At 34.5% G+C, this 20,397-nt stretch overlaps 1 protein-coding gene across 1 annotated transcript in view; it reads left to right on the forward strand.

The window, feature by feature from the left end:
- The window catches only part of LRP1B (LDL receptor related protein 1B), a gene marked incomplete at both ends in the record, with an annotated part of 589,444 nt that extends 569,731 nt beyond the window's left edge, over positions 1-19,713 (forward strand). The window contains 7 exons of the mRNA XM_079539425.1: positions 377-481; positions 2,291-2,404; positions 11,978-12,054; positions 14,189-14,279; positions 15,881-16,025; positions 17,012-17,110; positions 19,573-19,713. Coding sequence (XP_079395551.1) covers positions 377-481; positions 2,291-2,404; positions 11,978-12,054; positions 14,189-14,279; positions 15,881-16,025; positions 17,012-17,110; positions 19,573-19,713 — 772 coding nt within the window. The remainder of the gene's footprint in view (positions 1-376; positions 482-2,290; positions 2,405-11,977; positions 12,055-14,188; positions 14,280-15,880; positions 16,026-17,011; positions 17,111-19,572) is intronic.
- Between the last annotated feature and the right edge of the window lie 684 nt (positions 19,714-20,397).

Below are 20,397 nucleotides of genomic sequence, written 5' to 3' on the forward strand. Positions count from 1 at the left end.
AATGGAAAAGAAGAAAAAGTCTCAAATAATTAATAAACAATCTACCTTTACTATTGAAATTTCTTTCTGTAGTATCTGTGACGATGGAAAAGTCATATTGTACGTAAATGAAAGCATAGACATTTGGATGTGCTGCTGTATTTCTGAGTAATTATTATATATAATAATCATTTATTTTATAGAAGAAAAAATAAAATATTTGCATAAAAAGCTCGCATTACAAGTTGAAAACCTAGAATTCTTGCAGTCCATATATCTTGTACATATCATAAAATCAGTGTTTTAATATATGTACCGTTATAATGTGGTTCACTAGGTTTATTAAATAGTGATTGCTTTTTTCTTTTTTTTTTTAATCTTGTTTTAACTATGGCAGTTGCACTAACGGAAAGATTGCCTCCACGTGTCAGTTATGTGATGGCTACTGCTACAATGGTGGTACATGCCAGCTGGACCCCGACACAAACGTACCTGTCTGTCTGTGAGTATCCATGGAGACCATTCACATCTCTCCCTGCCAAGTTTCTATGAATGTATCTGTATTTCTGGTTTATTTAGAAAGTAAAATATTCCAGTTGCAGTCACAACATTTAGTACTTTATCTGGTTAATGACGTAAGCTGATATTTTGTCTACCTTTTTGAAATATGTGGATTAAAAGGTACACCTTAGATCTATATTGTGAATGTATTTAGACACAAAGATGCTTCTCCTGAGAATTTTAATAATTTCAGGCCAGTTCTAAAGCTCACCACAGGTGTGTGGGAATGGAATCTGTTGTACAGGATGGTTGCCTGTTGCTGCTTCTCGAAGGTGCATTAAGTCTTCTATAGAGATGGTCAGAGGTGATGACAAGGCATTTCTGTAGGGAAACTAATAGCTAGAGAACAGGAAGAATAATGTCAGTGATTATTTCCTCTGTGTGTCTAAGGACGTGCTCTTGTACCTCTTGTTTCAGCCCTAACTTTTACAATACCCTTAGGAGCTTGGCTGTTCTAGGATGAGATACCTCTCTTCCTCCTGGAGAAATACAACAATGTTGAGAAAATAATTCAAGATACTTTTCCTAAGCCCAGATAACAAATACCAAAGGAAATGTGATTTTGTATTTTAGACTGTTAAGTACTCTCTTAAGAGGCAGAAAACCCTACATTCTGGACCTTTCTTGAGAGCTATTGTATATCTTCTTGTTCACCTGATAAACATTAAATGCAGAAGGAGTCATTGTAGCAAAAATTGAATTTTTTCCTGCTCTCAGTTACAGTGAGCTACTGAAGTCACGTTCTTGTTTTTGTGGTGTACTGTTAGTTGGTTGAGTGATGGGTTGTTTTTTCACATTTGCTTAGTAAGTCATCCAACATTTTCTGCATTGCAGAAGAGCTTTGCTGTGGAATAATCTTCCATTTCTTAATGAAGATCAGAGTATTCACCAGGAGAGTATTAGATGTTGGAATTAGACTCAAGTGTCTCATTCCCAGGATGACATAAATAATTGTCCAAAGGGATATAATATTGAAGCAACGTTGTGAATACGTGTGCAGCCACCCCTACCTTTCTGACATGTGTGAGGTGGATAGACTTACAGATGGTGTTGATTGTATTCAGTTTCCCAAGGAACTGACTATGCAAAGGGACAAAAACATAGGGGTTGTACTATTGGAAGGTTGACAAGAAATGTTTGAAGCTTTGTGGTTAGAGACAGTGGAATGCAGTTCTATACTGCATTGCCTCTTCAGTTTTAAGCTACTTTGTCTATTATTATTATGGCTAATTTGGAAGCTTGCAATTGTTACTTTCTTTTTCTCAATTAAACTGGCTTATTCTTTTTCAAATTCATATGGAATGCCATTGTGTTTCAAGGAAAACAAGTTTCAAGCATCAATTTGTGTATGGCTTTACAGTGCATGAGAGCTGCAGCATATGCCAACACAGTTAATAATGCTAAGAAGGCTGAAATTTTGAAGGCCTTTGAATTGCCTCGTATTGATCAATCAGTAGTGTAGTACGATTGTGTAGTACAGTTGACAGAAATACTGAACACATGAACGCATAAGTTTGTATAGGCTCATTTTTTTTAAATGCTTGAAAAACTTTGAAGAGAAAACTTATCAGTGTAGTTATATTAGATATTTCCAGGAAAAAAAAAAAAAAAAAAAAACGATTTATTTGTATCTGTGAGTGTGTGCCTGTGTATGTGTGCGTGTCTTGCCATCATTAAATGTAATGCATTTAAAATTTGTTCAGCAAAAGGCAGAATATTTATATAGGTCTATTTTACTGAAATTCTGCAGATGCTCTGTGGGGTTTAAAAGTCAGCGCTGTGACCAGAAAGTGAACCTTTGTGATTACTACTGTCAGAATGAGGGAATTTGCACTTTAACTGCGTTTAATGAACCGAGATGCAAGTAGGTTTAACCTTCCACTTAATGCTGCACATTCTGTGACATCATTTCAGGCCACAGTTCATTGGTTCAAGTCATGCACGTTCACGTACATTTCACAGTATATACATAATCTGGGTGCTCGTTTTTGTAATGCACACTTACCCTTTGATAGTTGCACTTACGAGTATATTTAAACATACTGTTGGACTGTCCATGTCATTAGAGGGAAAAAAAATAAGCTTTATTTTTAGTAAGTATATAAAAAATACTGGAAATGCTTCATGGCTTTTACCGTTCACATTTTGAGACATTTTACCAACTTAATCCTACACAGCATAAAGTTTAGCAAATAGTGACATTGCATATGTTCTGTAGCCTAAAACCAACTTATTATTTCTTATCTCTATAGGGAAAGAAATAGAGGAGCTGTTTAGCTACCATTTGAAGAGTTTAGCCTGTATTCATAAGTCACTTTGTAAACTTTATAAAAATACAGTGTAAAATAGCACCTCTTAAGCAGAAATGTTTAAGCTTTGTTATAACTTTTCTCTGATAAAAAAATGCATGAAGGAGATACATTTGTGTGCTGTTTTTTGCTGAAGGATTGGACGTCTATTCAAGGGAAATATTTAATCCCCATCAGGAAATAAACAGCCCTATGAACCCAGAAAGCAATGTAAGAATTGGTATCGTTGTATAATAGGTAGTAGTGCGAGCGACCAACTTATGGTGAATAATCTGATTTTTTTTAAATAGGACAATCAAAAATCCTTTGCCAGTGTTTTTCATGCAATGAAACTCCAACTAGAGCTACCATAAATCCATTAGAAAGTAGAGTTCTGTCCACCACAAATTAAAATTTTGAAGAATGTGGAGTGGTCTTTTGGTGAGCATTCATTGGACAGTTTCTACTTTTCTATATCATACTTGGGTTTTAACAATAATATAGCTCAAAGAAAAACATGTTGCTGCTTGTAAGGTCATGTAATGCAAATACAATTCCTCCTTTTTTTTCCAAAATATTGAAGACCATACCTGAGCTCTCGAGAAGGTAACAGTCCAGGATTTATTGTGAAGTGTTTTAATAGATAAAATAATCTGAAAATAAAGCATGGAGAATCACTCCTATAATTGTTAAGAATGCGTTAACCACTTAAAAGATAAAAGTTTTACTTTTTGTTAAATGGATTTTCATAGATAAGAATGAAGGATATATAATTATTTTTAATACTAATTTTTATTGCCAACAAGGGTTACTTTATCTTTCAACTGTAGTCAAATCTGTCAGAGATACAACAGTAGAATTTAAACAGTTATTTGAATTAGGATCTTCCTGAACAGCATTGACATTTGTTTGTGACATTGCCCATTCTCTCGACCTTTTGATCTAGTTTAACTATATTTGGTGTCTAAAATAGTTGTTTGGTTTTTTAGAGAGATATTAAATCATATTTAAATCTCTTAGTCTTTGTGTTGATAACATGCATTTTAACCTCGTCAGTGGTTCTGTGTGTGGTCAGATGCCAAATGAACAAGTTGCTTGATAGAGACATAGAGAATTGTAATTCCATGTGTCTCAGTCCTTCCCAGCCACAGTTCTCACTTGGTTGTTTTCTGTATCTTCTTTTTGTGACACAAATTAGCTTTAAATTGAAGCTTGTTTATAATTTTACCAACCTTGTATAGTCAAGTAGAAGACTTCAGGAAGGAATGAAACAGTCCCATACTTCACTAGAGTCATTGCGCCATGGAACAGCAATCTCAAAGCCTTTTTCTATTAGTTCTGCTCCATTATTAGAGAAGATAATGTACCCATTGAGCATGCATTGCTGGTCACACTGTGTGACATCTACCTGATCTCTAAGAGACAGTTAAGGGTTTACATTTTTCTTAACTAGTCAAGGGTGGATGATTTCTAGAAGGAAGAAATTGGAAGTAGCTGCTTTTATCTGAATTCAGATAAATCAGTTGAGAAAGCAAACTTTATGCATAATAAAGCCCCTATTATCATTCAGTAAATACTAGAGAGAATAAGATTTATCCATTCTTAAGCGCAATCCCATAGAAATAATTATGTAGAAATTCCTATATGAACTTACTCTCCTTTTACCAATCTTTGCTGCAAGGGTTGATTTTTTTTTTTTCCCAGGAATCTTCTTATTTCAAGGCTTTTGAACTTTGAATCCAATAAATATCAGGTGCACGTGGGAAAAGACTTGTACTTTCCACTGAACAAGTTTCGGAATGTATTAAGACCTTAACTTGACTATACATCAAACTCCAGAAAAGAAAGAATTTGTGGAGTTGGTCTCCAGCTTTAGTCAATGCTCTACCAAGTTGCATAGGCTGTTTTGATTTTTGGATGTAAAATCCTGCCCAATCTAAATTATGAATTATTAACATTATTTTTCTTTATTATTTATTTTTCTGTATTATTTTCCTTCCTGCTCAATAGTGAAAGTTGAAAGAGAATTTCATATCAAAATGATAAAATTTGAGGCATTGACTTTCTGAAAATTTCACTGCTGTGGTTGTCCTGTACTGGCATGATCTTGTATTGTAGTTACTGCTTTTGTAGCTTTTACATATTGTTCATTTAAAGATATCTTCTGTACTACCCTGTAATGGTATATGGGGGTGAGGAGGAGGGAAAGAGGACATGTATAACACAAGGAGATTGTGAGATATGTTGGAATTGCTCTTTTAACTTAATCAATTGAAGAAAGAATGAACTTGAGATCAGATGCAGATGAGAGATAATCAAGAATTTTTTTTTCCCATTTATTGTATGAACTGTCATTTGTATTTTTTCTGCAGTTTACAGTCAAACCTGACAAAAAAAAACCAACAAATTCTATTGATCCTTTTCAACATCCATATGAATGGAAAGAGCTTATAAATGCCTTAATAGACTTTTGAATGACCCTGAATTTAATGTGACAACAGTAAGATTATATTGTTATGCTGTCTAAATAAGATGGTAGTCAATTTTCCTTCTTTTACTACTGTATGTGCATCTTAACTTCAGAGCCCATATTTTCTAGGTGTTAGTCCATAAGACAGAAATTCAGAGGACTATTCACAGTGTTAAATTAGTTGCCTTGGTTAGAAGTGTTGACACTTCACAGACCTTTAGGTTGTGTTGTATTTCTGGACTAGAATACTGTTTCTTCTACAATGAAGAATAAGTCATCCTAGACACTTTAATTGCTTACAGTAAGTGGATCTGTGACTTTGAGAGCAAATTTTGTAGAGAAATCAGTGATCTTTCAAATTAATTAAAAGGCTCATGCCATAGAGGAGCTTGAAGGAAAGCAAAACTATGGTAGCAGAAGAATCTGACAAGTGAAGGATGGAGAAAGAAGAAATGACTTCATTTCTAAAATGAGAGTTTTGTGAGAGTAATATGTTAAAAACAGTAGTGAAAAAATAGGGAGAGGAAAAAAATACATTTTTTTCATAAACAAGGACAAGAAGCTTGAAGTGATGATACTGAGACAGCAAAATAAATACTTTCTGCAGGAACTTAATGAATGAGCTATTTCACCAACTTTATTTTCATTATCTATATGTGTGCGTGCATGCATGTGAGTGCGTGTGTGCGTGCACGCCTGCATGGGTACATTGTATGCAAATCTGAGTGAGCTCCTCTACCAGAGTACCTTCCATCTAGCTCATGTTCTGTAGAAATACAGATTGCTTTTCCATCCAAAATATTTGTGATGCTGTACCTCTCTTGATTTTCCGTTCCTATTGAAAAGACTTCAAATGTGAGCAGTTTGTGTATAACTTGTAGAAGCACTGTAAGTTCATGTGTGCGCATAAGTAAATGTAAAACTGTAACAGAGCTCTGATCAAAAAGGGTTAAGGTATACCCATAATGTGGTTGTGGACAAGAAAGACATCTGTGAAGTCTCTCAACTGGCATTTTCTGAAGGCTGAGTAGAAAACGCTACTGCAGCATGGAGCAATTATGGCATCAAGATGACGGCCTAAGAGAAAACGATTTAACCATGATAGACAGTATAAATCATAGAGCAGAAAAATTTATAAAATACCTTGCAATAAATGTTTTCCATATGCTTTCTGAGGATATATTTAATGAGCTATCTAATTATAATTACAAGGGGAATTTCAGTGTATGCTAGCTCTTTGAGAGCTTTCATTTTCAACCAAAAAAAATATGTATTATAAATGTCTTGAATTTGAAAATAATCTATAGGCTGTAACTTTAGAATATAGAAGACTTTTCATCCAGTTTTTATTATAAATTAGCATTAATTTAAAAGTCTGAATGTGAACACATGTTTGAGAAGTGCTTGATAAAGAAATGACAAGCTGTTGGAAAGGAGGAGTGTGTGTATCCTTCATTGGCCATTTAGCAGTTACATTGTAATGCAACTGACCTTTGTCTATGAGATTTCAGTTGTTCTGCTGCTGTGCATCACTGCTCATTTACTTCTGTAAGAAGGAGAGAAAACCATGATTTGTCATGTGTCTATTGATCAAGTCATTTCTCATTGTTTTAATATTTTTACCATATCAGTCTATTCTTTTCCTTTTGCAATTTTTGCACTTTCAATTGAAGTAGCAGTAATCTAAACACACTTAATGTTTATATAGTAGGTCCATATTATTAAATTTAAAATGTGTAGCATATGTATTGTACACAAATTGCTAATTTCTTACCTTGGGATAACAGAGGCTAATATGCATCTCAAGGTTTGTTCCTGGACAGTGAATACAATGCACAATTCGTGTGTTTTAGTATCATGCAAAAATTAAATTTATTAAGGTCACATTTTTCATGTATGTTATAATCAAATTTATGATTGCTTGTGTTACTCAAAAGTAATTTTCTGCCTACCTTTGGATTAGGCAGTGTTTCTATTCTTAACTGTTAAAATGGCAAGGTAATCTGTATTTCTGTATCAACCTTCACTTTGTGTCCGTTGTAAGGGATACCAAGTGACCAATATACTAAAATGTGATCTATTTTTACATAAAATAGTTATGGAAATGTTATTTGAGAGTTAGTCTGTGAGTATAACTCAATAATACCATCTCTCTGTGTAAAGAATGCCTTCATTTCAAAAGCATTGCCATTTTTTCTTTTTTTAATAAGGAATAATTTCGTGATTTACCTTAGTGCAAGGATTTTTTTCATTCTAAATTATCCCATAGTTTGGGAAAAAATGGGAATTATTTCCATTTTTGTCTTTCAATGCATTTTAATACAAATAGTAAATAACTATAATCCAGATGTTCTCTGCTCTCATCTTACAAGTATTTGTAATATTAATGATATTTTCCAGTGGAATAATAATCTGTCCTTACAGCAGGGAGCTGGATACTTTCATTAGCATGTACTATCTATACCTTGACCAAAAAGGAAAGCAAAGTTAGAAAATTACTATATTAGTTTTTTAAGTAAGAAACATTCTCAATTCCTTATCAACCTCTATGTTGTAAAGACTGTTTCAATGATTCTGTTGTACTTCTAATATTAATCTTTTAGTGCCGCTCTCTGTCATGTTTTTTTGCTACACATGAGCATGTTGAGTTGGAAAGCAGTTCCCACAAAAATATGCTTAACTGTATATTATGCCTTCTATATTATAATTTTATGACCAAAAAAAAAAAAAAAAAAGGGAAAAAATCCACAGTGTCTCAAATTTTACCTCTTTACTATCTTCTGTTTGTCCAGACATTTCATAGTCAAATGGTTCCTTCTGGTCAAGTGCCTTTCAGTGCACTGACCTATAAGGGTTGTAGATAGGGGAAAGAGATGTTTTCTTTCACAAGTAGATTCTGTAAAGAACAGACTCTGAAGTGTAAACATTTGAATTCCAAATGATTCCCATTATAAATGGGGATGCCTATACAACTTCAGTGTAGAGTTTTTAAAACATCTCTCTAATAATACTTCTTTTGCATAAAAACTCCTATTGCATATGCTCTATTTTTCTCAGACTGTATGTTTCCCAAACAGCCACCTCTTTCTAAATGTTGACCTAGACTGTAACAGAGAGCTGTAGCATACTTTCATTAATGACTCTGGCAGCAGGCCATGTGCAACCTTTGTTTATCACATTAACTTTGAGGAATTACATTGGCATTGTCTAGGATGTTATTGCTCTTTAATCTATTCGCTGATTCCATGGGGGACTGGGGATTTTCACCTGTAGTACCTTGCACCACTTGGCTGAGTACATTCTCTCCTTTGCTGTCGAGCTCCCCGCTGTTTCGAGTTTCTCTGTATAGCCTACATTGGGTGTCATCACTATCTTTCTCTACAGTTCTTGATAACATGGGAGTCTTCAATGAAACCAGTGGCTTTATGCAATTTTACTTTATTAATACCTTTTTTTTTTTTTTGCCTGTACTGCAAATCTCATCTCTCTGAACGTGAAAGTATTGGCAGTGCTGCAGAACCTAATGATTTGGGAAGGTACAAAATTCTGCAGATTAAAGCAGAAATCAATTCCCATGCTTGATACCAAGCATTCTGAGTTTAAAAATCGGAAAAGTCTAGTATCAGAAAGTTGTCTGGTGTTAATAAGAGCAGCTTTTGTCTACTGTACCTGAAGACTAGTAAAAGAGTTGAGAACTGTATGTTTTCCCCATGTTCCTGCATTAACTGTTTTCTGTGTCCCAGCTCTGTCTTTATTCACATGTCTTCTTCTGGCTAATTCTCTGCGTCACATTCCCTTCCTAGTAACACACTTTTCTCTGGACTTCATTTGTTTTTCTGTTCTGCCCAAGAAGATACTTCACTATATTCCCAGACCCCAGGGGGCAATTGTTTTACCTCTGTGGAGGAAGGACAGAAGGAAATGATTGCCGTCCTGTCAGCTTCAGTCCCATTGAAGTTTATTGGTGACAGCAAGCATTTGGAAAATGAAATTGAAGTGGCAACTAGCTGTCATGATTTTATGAGACTTTTATTAAATGTATCAGAAGTGTTTCAATATTGCTGGCTTTTGCAATTAAAATGCCAAGATACATAAAGAACTACCTCCCGCCTTAATTTGTTCCTCTGTTTGCTATACAGAGAGCTGTAGGATTTTTTTTCTTCACCAGCTGTTGTGGTGTGATATCTGTTGTAAGATTTTGGGGAGCATCGATAGTATGCACCATTTCCTCATAAGCTCATACTTGTACATTTCAGTGGTGAATCTTCTTCTCTCTCACTATGTTATATTCTTTTAAGTGTTTTAAGGCAGGTTTGCAGTAATGATTCTCTTATGCAGCAGAATTTTCAGTTGAAGGATTTAGGTACAAAGTCAAGGTATGTCTAACTAATGAATTATTTCCCTTTCCATAGTGAAGCATTATGTGAAAACTGTCTCTCTTAACAGGCTTTGATCACACCAGCTGAATTTCCAAAAGCAGTGATGCCAAAGCTCTAGTGAGAAATATAAAGACTTTATTTCATGGTTGTCACATACCTACAGTTTGATTCCATTTAGAATAAAAAAAAAAAAGTATAAAGATTTATGGTGTCTTTCTACAAGTATGGAGATTCTTTCTTTGCAGCTGTACATTAAATGGCAAACTTTGGGGGGGGGAAATAGTTCCTTAGATATTAAATTGTATCTTAGTAAGGTAAGCTATCAAAGTAATTTCTTCTATTTCATAGGATCTATAAAAGAAATGGAACAGATGTGTCCTTTAAAATACTGAAATCATGTTATTTTTGTGACTTGGAATGAGCTAAAATGGAGATGGTCTGGAGTGAGAATGCCAACTGTCTTCAGTTTTAAAATATGTTATTGTGAAACATATTCTCTGTAATTAAGTAGCAACTGTGGAGTTTTATTCACTGAGAAGAAATGTAAGGATGTTTTCTATTTAAATAAGTAAAAGAACTTTTTAAATCATAATGTAAGTAATCTATGTAGGAACATTTTTAAACCAACTATCAATTAATGAGCATGGTTTTTAACAACCATCTGTGCATTGTTTATCTCTGTGGAGTTTGAGCTAAGTGCATAAGATATCCTACTAAGAAAAGAAAGCAATAAGAAATTAGATCCAAAGACCATTCAGACTTAATATGAAATCCAGTAGAGGGATTTGTCTGGATGTTGAATCATGCTCGAGGAGGCTTAAGAGCAAATAGAGAAATTAGCCTTTCTTCTGCTGTGATCTGCAAAGACAGAGGAGGATGAGAAGCATCACTAGCAAAGCTGGCCGTGACTCTTCTTAACAATTCCACAATACTTATCTGGAATGTTTTGTACCTTTGCAAACCTTTTTGTATCATAGAACAATGTTATTCGTTGTGCATGTCCAGCTCCAAACTTGGCAATTTGTTTAATCCTAAGAAAGGTATTAGATAACAGTTGTTCTTAGAACTGCATGGCAAAGTATTGCTCTATTGCATTTTCCTAAAGACAGCTCAAGAAACTCATAAATAATACAAAAATACTTAGAAAAATATGAGTCACTTTGCAATATGCAACAGTGGCAGATGAAAAGTGACTGCTTCCTGCTGTTTCCACAAGTAGAGTTTCAGGCTCTGTAGTAAACTTAATCATGCTTGCAGCCAGATGAATAAGCAATTGGATTTCATTCAGGTGTTTGTTTCAGTTTCTGATGGATTTGCTGAGAATGCGTGCATGGACTCCTCATGTGTTATTTTTTTTTTTATATGCATAGGGAGCAACTTCTCAACTGAAGAATATTTGCATATTGATATTCACACAAGGAAATTACAGCAGAATATCTTTGTGCTCATCCAACACCTGGCTCATTCTTAATATTAGCAGTATTTGAGGACCTCTGAAATCAGCAGAGATGCTGCAGTCCCTTCAGATCCACAGCTTTTTGTGTTTAACTCACACACACACGTGTATATTTCTATAAATATGTATGTACTTAAATGGTTAAAAATGTTAAAGTATGAAGTGTTAAGTCATAGAATTTTGGGGTATACATTCAAATGCAAAAAGAAAAAGAAGGACAACTTCAGTAAACCTGTGAATATCACTCAAAGATTGGTTTTAATTGTGTGAGTAAATTATTACAGTCAGGTTCTGTGTAAACCTTTCATTATTCAGTGCAATGGAGGACGAGTCAATGAGTGCAGATACTGGAAGTTACTGGGAGAATGTAGATAGCTGGCTGGTCATAGACAAGCTTTTTGGTATTTAGAATTCATTTTTAGAGCTTCTAGATTAAAGTTGACCCTAAAACAGTAATACAGATAAACACTGCTAGACTAAGCTGGCTGTGCATGGATCCAGCTCACATTCTCCTTCATTATTGCATAGTTGTAATTGGTATAAGATGCATTAATACACCATTGGTTATTGTTTTATTATCTAATAATTTTAGAAAGGGACTCTGGAATCAAATTGTGGTGATAGTAATAGGATCTGAAGCTGTAGTTTTGAACTAAAACCTTACTCTAAGTGTTGTAAGCACCACAGTAGAGTACTGATAACTCCTTTCTGTGATGCTTGTTGATTTTTGTAGAATCACAGTTACTTGTTCATCTCTTTAGAAGGTACTGGTGGTCTCTTTAATAGGTTAGTGTGTTAACAGCTGATGTCTAATTAATTCTACCATCTTAATTGGATCTTTTAGATGCTCAGCCAACTGGTCAGGCACACAGTGTGAGAGGCCAGCTCCCAAAAGCAGCAAGTCTGACAATATCAGTACAAGTAAGTACTCCAAATAAGAGCTACCACCCCTCCCATTTTAGTCATTTTAGAAAATTTAACCTGATGCTGATTTAGAGTAAAACTTTGTGAAATATGTACTGGTTATCTGTATTAAATGTAAGAGGGGGAAAATCAAGGAATTTTTTCAGTGTTTTGATTGGCATTCAGTGTTCCATGAGATGGTTTGGATCCATGCCATGCACTACATGCTCACTGCTTCAAGGCTAGCCTGCACACTTCTTAAAGTGTATCAAGTGACAAGTACTCGGTGATATCACTGCTGTGCAGGGAACTAGTACAAGACCTCTGACCATCTGAGTCCCACTGAAGGCATCAAAAATAGAGTTGTAAGCAGTTCATAACTTTTGCATTGGCTGTCTGCAGAGCTTTGAATTTTACCTACTGTGAAAATCATCCTGACAATAAGAATAGCTCCTGTCATATTTTTTTAAGCGTACCTGTAAGCATAAAAGGATGGCATTGCTGCAGCATTGGCAGTTTAAACTGGACAAGGTTCCCTGCAGTGCAATGAGTATGCTGATGGTACCCTGCTGTATATCTCAGTCACATTTAACCCAAGAGGAGCGGGGGGGAACGAATTACCCACTATTCAGGTCAGCTTGATCCTTAGATGAAGTCTTCCTAGCAATCCAGACAAGTGACATAAAACTTACAAGCTGGAAACAGGCAAAAAACCTAGATCAGTGTTTCACATTGAGGCAATACCTGCTATGATCTGGGAAGCAGATGTTCATCTTGTGCCTGCTGCTAGCCCCCAGGCTGCACAGTGGTCCCCAGGCAGCTTGGGAGGCTGTTATCAAGGCATTTTTTTATTGTAAATTTACCAAACTTTTTCCTCCCTCATTCAGTTTCCTTCATCCATTTCTCTTCACAAATGTTATCTTAAAATAGCAATTGTTGTACCGTCCTTTACGTGCTGAATCTTCCTAAGCTGAGGGGAATTAAGGATGCTTCAGGTTTTTGTTCAATACTGCTTGCTTTATTGTGAGCCTCTGAGAATCTGACTTTCAATAAGCCTTTAGGTAGAATTCAAGGACTCTTTTTTGCAGTTCTTTATTTAGAATGCATTTTATGTAGAGCAGAGGCTGCCAACAGCTTGTTTGGAATGAATCAGCTGATCTAATGGTGAAAACATGAACTATATTCTCATTTTCCAAATTAAGTATTTTAAAGGATATGATATTAAAAGAAATGCATTTCATTCCACATTGCTTTATACTAAAGACTGTCGTAAGTGCAGACTAAAAGTGTTTGCTACATATATTTCCTTAGTGCTAGATACTTATATTAGAGGTAAAGAATTCTTCGAAGGATACCACTGCTGACCTTATTTTTGCAGGTCTTATTTCAGTTATCTGCCAAAATAACCTCCAGGTGATATTCTTCTCTGTTTCCTTCTCTCTTTTAAGATTGCTGTCTGATCTGTGCACTATTTTTCTGCTACATTAAGCATTACTGTAGTTGTCTTGATTACTCAAATCAACGTAACAAAATTATTGGCGCTTGAGTAGAATGCAGTAGAAGATTGGAGTGTGCCAGCCATCCAGAAATGAATATTGCTTATTACTCTTCACGTTTCCCACAAATAAAAGCAAGACATTGATATAAATGCTAACAGTGGAATTATTCATACAATTACATAATAGCATGGGTTGCAAGGGACCTTAAATTCATCCAGTTCCAAACCCCCTGCTGTGGGCAGGCTTGCTACCCACCAAATCAGGTCTTCAATCAGATCCATACTTACTGAATATTTTAAATTAACAGTTGCGTGACTTAAATATAATACTGAGGGGTAATTGGAGTCGGAGTCAGTGATTATAATTCTTAAGTCCAAAATGCTCACAAATTCCATACATCTTCACATGTAATCTCTGCAGGGGGCGGGGTTTAGAAGATGTGTGTGTGATGACAAAAATACTCATATTGCTTACATCATCTGTGATGATATTTTTTCATTGAGCAACATTTAAATCTCATATTGATGAAGCTCAACACATGAAATTTCATGTTTTTGGTGAGAGAATTTATGCTTTTTTAAAATTAACTGTGCTACCGCTGTTAAGAAAATGTGGCTGTGAGGATTCAAAGAGATTTCCTTTTGCTATTTTAGGAAGCATTGCAATCATTGTTCCTCTTGTTTTACTGGTGACTTTGATCACTACTCTGGTAATTGGACTGTTTCTCTGCAAAAGAAAACGAAGGTGAGTAATTCTGTGCTTATGTATGGAATAATAAGCTAAATCTCTTATATCAAATTTATATTTCAATTTTTTAAATCAAAAATCTGCAATTTTGAGCAATTTATTTGTTTATTTAAAATAGAACTGTTTCTGGATTCGGTGTTAGTTGCATTTTGGTTTTTATTGGAACAATTGCTATTTCATATCTTCATATTCTGCATGCAGTAAATAAGAAGGTGTAGGTCTTGTGAAGTTTGCTTAATTCTGCCAAGGCTGTATAAGGATTAATAATTTTATCCAGAGAGCTGAACTTCATAAGCAAAATTAATGTATTTCTTTGGAGCCATGTAATTAAGAAATATTGCTAACATCTATAAATACTTGCGAAGAGAGCTTGTGCAGGACTTCCAGTTTCTAATCATAGTTCGCTCTGGTTTATTTACACTGATTAGCTCTTTCTGATTTTATGTTAGTGAAGATGTAAACAATGTACCTACTGTAGAATTCTAAGCCTTGTCATCCTCACTGAAATTCAGTATGTGAAGAAAGAAAGAAGAAAAAGAAATGTTTCTTCTATTTGAAAAGCCGTATGACACACTCCTGGCCATACTGTTAGTAATGACTCTGAGAAGCTCCATTGATGTCAGATGCTACTGTTACTACAGAACAAACTTAGCGGTAGCCAAATCCTTAAAACGAGTTGCTGAACTATAAATTGCTTCAATGGAAGTAATTAATCATCAGTAAAGAAATAGAGAAGAGCTCAATAAGAACTTTATATTTTAAAATGTAATCTTTTATAAAAATCTCTTCGAAGATTGTAAAGTATGAAAATAGGTTCAGATGTTCAACAGTTGTACTGAACAGATAGTGTTTTGTAGATGTTTTTTCCATGCCATTTCTGAAAAATACAGATCTGTATTAGATTTCAGCCATTAACTGCATCTTTAGCATTAAAGCAAGAGGACTTGACCATTATCATATTGAGTGTGACTTCCCTATTATTACCTCTGTTTCTTATATTTACTGCTAGCAAACTCGAGGTTAAAAATAAGACTCTATTACTAAACTTTGAAAAGTATTCCTCGAGCTTCAGCTTTTCAATAACTATGGCAGATGATACAAATTGGAACAATGAGAAGCCTTGTATTTTTTATGCATCACAATGAAATCATTTGCTTGTCTGTAGATTATGACTGTCTGACTTAGAATAGCTGGTTTGAAATGAAATCGAAATGAACGAACGAGGAGGTGACTCATATTTGTTCCATCTTGATTACTGCAGAAAACCTGCAATATATTTGCAAGGCTTTCCTTGGGAAGTTAGGGAAATCTGGAAATAGTGAGGGAAAGTCAGGGTTATAAGGAATGTGTGAGGGCATTCATACCACTACAACCAAAAAGAGAACTACAGTAAAAAAGCTCATTCCAGCCCAGTGAGATCTATGTGTATGCTCACTTTGCTACTTTGTTTGAAAAATGCTCGGATTTTCTGAGTTTCTGCAGGAAATGCTTTTAATCCTACTGTTCTTATTATTTAAGATAAATAAAGCTTGTACTATTTCAGGAGAAAACATCCAAGAAATAATTTGTAGCTTATTTCTTGTGTTTCTGCATTACAGGACAAAAACTATAAGACGGCAGCCCATTATAAATGGAGGAATCAATGTTGAAATCGGCAATCCATCGTATAACATGTATGAGGTGGGCCATGATCACAGTGAAGGTGGTCTTTTAGCCTCTGATTTTACTGTAAATGCAGAAAAGGTAATTTTTTTCTTTTTCTAATGGCCAATATGCTACTTATTTTTTTGTCTTACGAGATATTGGCTTTGAATGCAATCAATAGAAACAAAACAGCGATGGTTAGATTTAACTACACAATAAAGACATGTTAGTTTTAATTAGAAAAAAAACCTTCATGTGTATATTAACATTTGTTTTTCAGTCTAATGATTTCTAATGGACACTGTTTCCTTGTGCCTGCATTTTATCAAAATAGAGTTGGAACTAAGCTACAAAATGAGTTTTTTGTCACGGAGTTAATACTGAATGGAAGTATATTATCACACAGTCTAGATTTTGAAGTGTGAAAGAGTGTAATTATACTTAGGAGATTTAACTACTTATGTAGGAACTTTCAAAAGTGTAAAGAATTTAGAATCCTGGCTGGATAGATAGATTAAATGTTTACAGAAAACTTAAGTATTACCATATTTTTTTTTGTAAAAGATGCTGTCACTTCTGCTGCACCACTCTTCAGTGACTGAACGTCCTGAGTGATGTGACATAGGATGAACAGGGTAATGCTTTGATATCTTTCCTAGAGCTCTGTAATCAGACATACACCAAAGGGCAGCCATCATTCTGTGGCATTTCTGACAAAGCAATAACCGGATTACTGTTAGCTCTAGGAATGTCATCGCTGAATCACATAGTGTGCAGAATACAAGAGGTAAGCTGAAAATGGAGTTACTTCCTGGAGGAAGAGTATCTGAAGCAATGCTCTAATCCTTCGTGGAAAAAAAAAAAAAAAAAAAAAGGTTTTAAAATGCTGAATTCTATTCTGTTACTGAATGCCACAATTTCTCAAGCTGAAGAATACCTGTTATGAGATTATTTTTCTTTTTTTTCTTAGTATGCATCACTCTTGAAATAATGGGTTTCATTCAGTACACTGTTTATTTAACAGTGATAAGTACACATGGAAAATGCTCTATTAGCACAGAAACTAAATTTTTCTGTTTATACAGGCCAGATACATAGGGGGAGGGCCCACTGCATTCAAGCTTCCCCACACAGCTCCATCAATCTACCTAAACTCTGACTTGAAAGGACCACTATCAGCAGGGGTGAGAAATGATGATTCAAATCCATTTCATTCCATCACAACCCCTTGTTAAAGAAAGCTTGTCTGTCATTTTGGAAGAGGCATTTTCTGTTTGTTTGTTTGTTTGTTTTTTATTTTGTTTTTGAGTTTTAACAGCAAGAACGACAGGAAGTTAAATGTTTTCATTTTGAAATAAGGGTTTCCCCTCTGCATACAAAATTAAATCTCTATCATTTTAATGTCATCTAAAACTGCGAATGTGTCTTTACAAAGACAGGCAAAACCAGTAAGCAATGCAATGACTTTTCATAACATTATATAAGGTTAGCATAGAATTCACAGCTGTGTGCATATTGATATATTTTCAATTTATATGCAATTACAGACTTGTAGTGAAGTTTATCAAGCTGAAAGAAATTCCCAAGTTTCCCAAGAAATTTTTTTTTTTTTTCATTTTAGAGGAATTTGATACACATTAAGTGAACAATTTCCTTTAATACTTGCACTGCATTTTTGGATTGTTCAGTGAATTTTTGACAAAAATCTGAAGGCAGTCACTTTTGAAAAACCAAGACTATGGCTACAATTCATCAGAAATTCAATGTTTGCAAACATTAAGGTTTAAAATTCTAGAAAGGAACATCAATATGATATTCATTTTCATGTGCCTTAGTAAATATGTTCATCTTTTGTGCCATTTGCATTGCATGACTGTAATACGTTCTTTAGTATTTGAAAAATTAACAATTTGCAAAGGGTGTGATGTTTCTGATGGGCCGCAGAATCATTGATGAGCAAGAATAAATGCCTTCCTCCAGCATTAATAGTTTCTGTTAGTTAACTCACTCCAGTTACATGCTGTACCTCACTGTACTTCATTAGGACCACTCACAGAGTATATCATGAGTCAGAGCCCACTATTATATAAGAAGTAACTCAGTGAGCACTATATAAATGCCAAGGTCTTTGTACTGTTGTAGTTATCATCCTTAACAGTGATGATTAATGACATAAAAAGTCCCGTGAATTGGCATAACCCTAAATTTCTTATGATGAGCATTATGAAAAATATAATTCAATGGGAATAGACAAGTACAACCGAGAACTGGCTGTTATAACTTTCTGCAGCAGATGTCGTATGTTTGTGTTCCATGAATACAGAAGAGTAACTTGTTTTTCAAACCTTTCTTCCTTTATTCTAAGAAAGAATAAAGCACTAGGCAGTCCCTTTGTCACCTGCAGGAGATAGAACAGGCAGCCTTTGGCTAAGCCCAAGGAGCCAAGCTGCTTTATCCATCCAGCCTAAAGAAAATCTTAACCCTGGGTTCAGAAAAAGTATTGATCAGTAGGGAGAAAATGAATTTAGCTTGTAAACTTCTTGTTCATTTGTTACCCAGCGTGCATTCAGCTTATTGAATAATCTACCCACTTATATTTTGGGTAAAAAAATATAATTTACCTTTTTTCTATCTTACTGTTCTTCCTCATACTCATAGTATTTATATAAGAAAAGCTCCACTGTTTAATTATTCATGTTAGAGGAATATTTTTAACATAACACTTTCCAATTATTAGAGGGAAAATGCTGAACATCTAGTTGGATAGCAAAGATCTTCTAGGAGATGAAGAAAGCACAAAGTATGGAGAAACTAATTGATACATTTATATTATAAATCTTGGACGGTGCTTTTGCCATAGCAGTAGGGGTATGGGAGTGAGTTTCATCCATTTTATGTATCCTTTTATACTGTCAAATGTACGATATTTCTCATATACTCAAATGCTTTGCAGATTTAAAAACTGACTTGTCCTATAATGAAGTACCACTCATTTCAGTAGATTTGCTATTACAGTCCAAGCTACCAAACTTGTTGAGAAAATGCTTCTCAATCTGTAAATACTATGATATGTTAATAGTTACGCTGGTTTATTTTTAAAGCAAGTTTAATTTACATTACAAAAGTATTGAATTTTTGGTCAAATCATGTTGTATATTTGGGCCACAGAATTCGAAAACATGGTCAGCTATTGATGGGATGCTGATGTCTTAGAACAGGTAATATATGGAAACTGTTGGTTGCAGTTTTCTCCTGTTAAACTTGTCACATGGTCTCACAGTGCACCTTCTCTATAAACTTCGTCATATCTATTCTGAAATCTTCCAGTGTAATAAGGTGGACAAGTGAACTTCAGAGACATTTTTCAAGGTTTTTTTGTTTTATTTTTGTCATTTCTGTTACGGTTTTAATATCATAAATTGCTGCATGTCATGCCATTGATTATTTTAATAGCATGTCTCACATCACGAATTTAATTTGGACTAAATAATTAACTCATTTTTTGCAGAAATCCAGGTATCTATTAAATATGTTCGACTACAATTTATGTGTACTTGTTCTAGCTTTAACCACACCATTTCCATTTCCATCAATGTTTATTTTGGTTTAATCTGTCTGATCTAATATATGCTTAATTTCTCTGCAGCCAACAAATTACTCCAATCCAGTATATGCAAAGTTATACATGGATGGACAAAACTGTCGAAACTCCTTAGCAAGCGTTGATGAAAGAAGAGAACTCCTTCCAAAGAAAATAGATATTGGGATAAGGGAGACTGTGGCATAATCTGCTGTTACCTTTTATACTCTGTATAAATGTATAAAATATAAGGATTACTTTTCTATGTACCAACAGTATTATAATTGTTTTGGCATCAGCATTACCTCTGTTTTTTTGTTCTGTTGATTGTTTTCTGAGTTTTTCTTTTGCTGATGACTTTTGACTGACCATTTGTAAGGTATTTTTATGATAAAGAAACTGCACTACAGTACAATTTACAACAATGCTGCTGAAATAACACACCTTTAAATTTGTTAAAATTGCAAACAACATATTTGTTTGTAGCGTGAAAATGAGCAATCTATTTTCTATGAACTTTTTTGGTTCTACTTAATCAATGAAGATGGTATTTGCACTTTTTCATTATGTAGTCTGGAAGCTGTAGTACAGTGTGTAACTTTGTTTATTTTAAATGGTGAAAGAATGATTGAATGGTCTACTCTCTTCTTTGTGCCCATTAGAATTTCTCTTCAGATCCTGATGAAGCTAGTTAACTTTTCACAAACCAACATTACTTGCTTTTAAATTAGCTTTAGGTTGTCAAGAAGTAAGCAAGACTATAGAAATGAAACATCTAATGATCTGCATGAACACAATGATTATGTTTCAGAAATTCAGTGACTGTACATGATATACTAAACATATATACCATGTAAACAAGCTTTGTATTTATTAAAACCTTATAGAACA

The sequence above is a fragment of the Tetrao urogallus genome (genome assembly GCF_951394365.1).
Source record: "Tetrao urogallus genome assembly, chromosome: 8".
Classification (NCBI taxonomy): Eukaryota; Metazoa; Chordata; class Aves; order Galliformes; family Phasianidae; genus Tetrao; species Tetrao urogallus.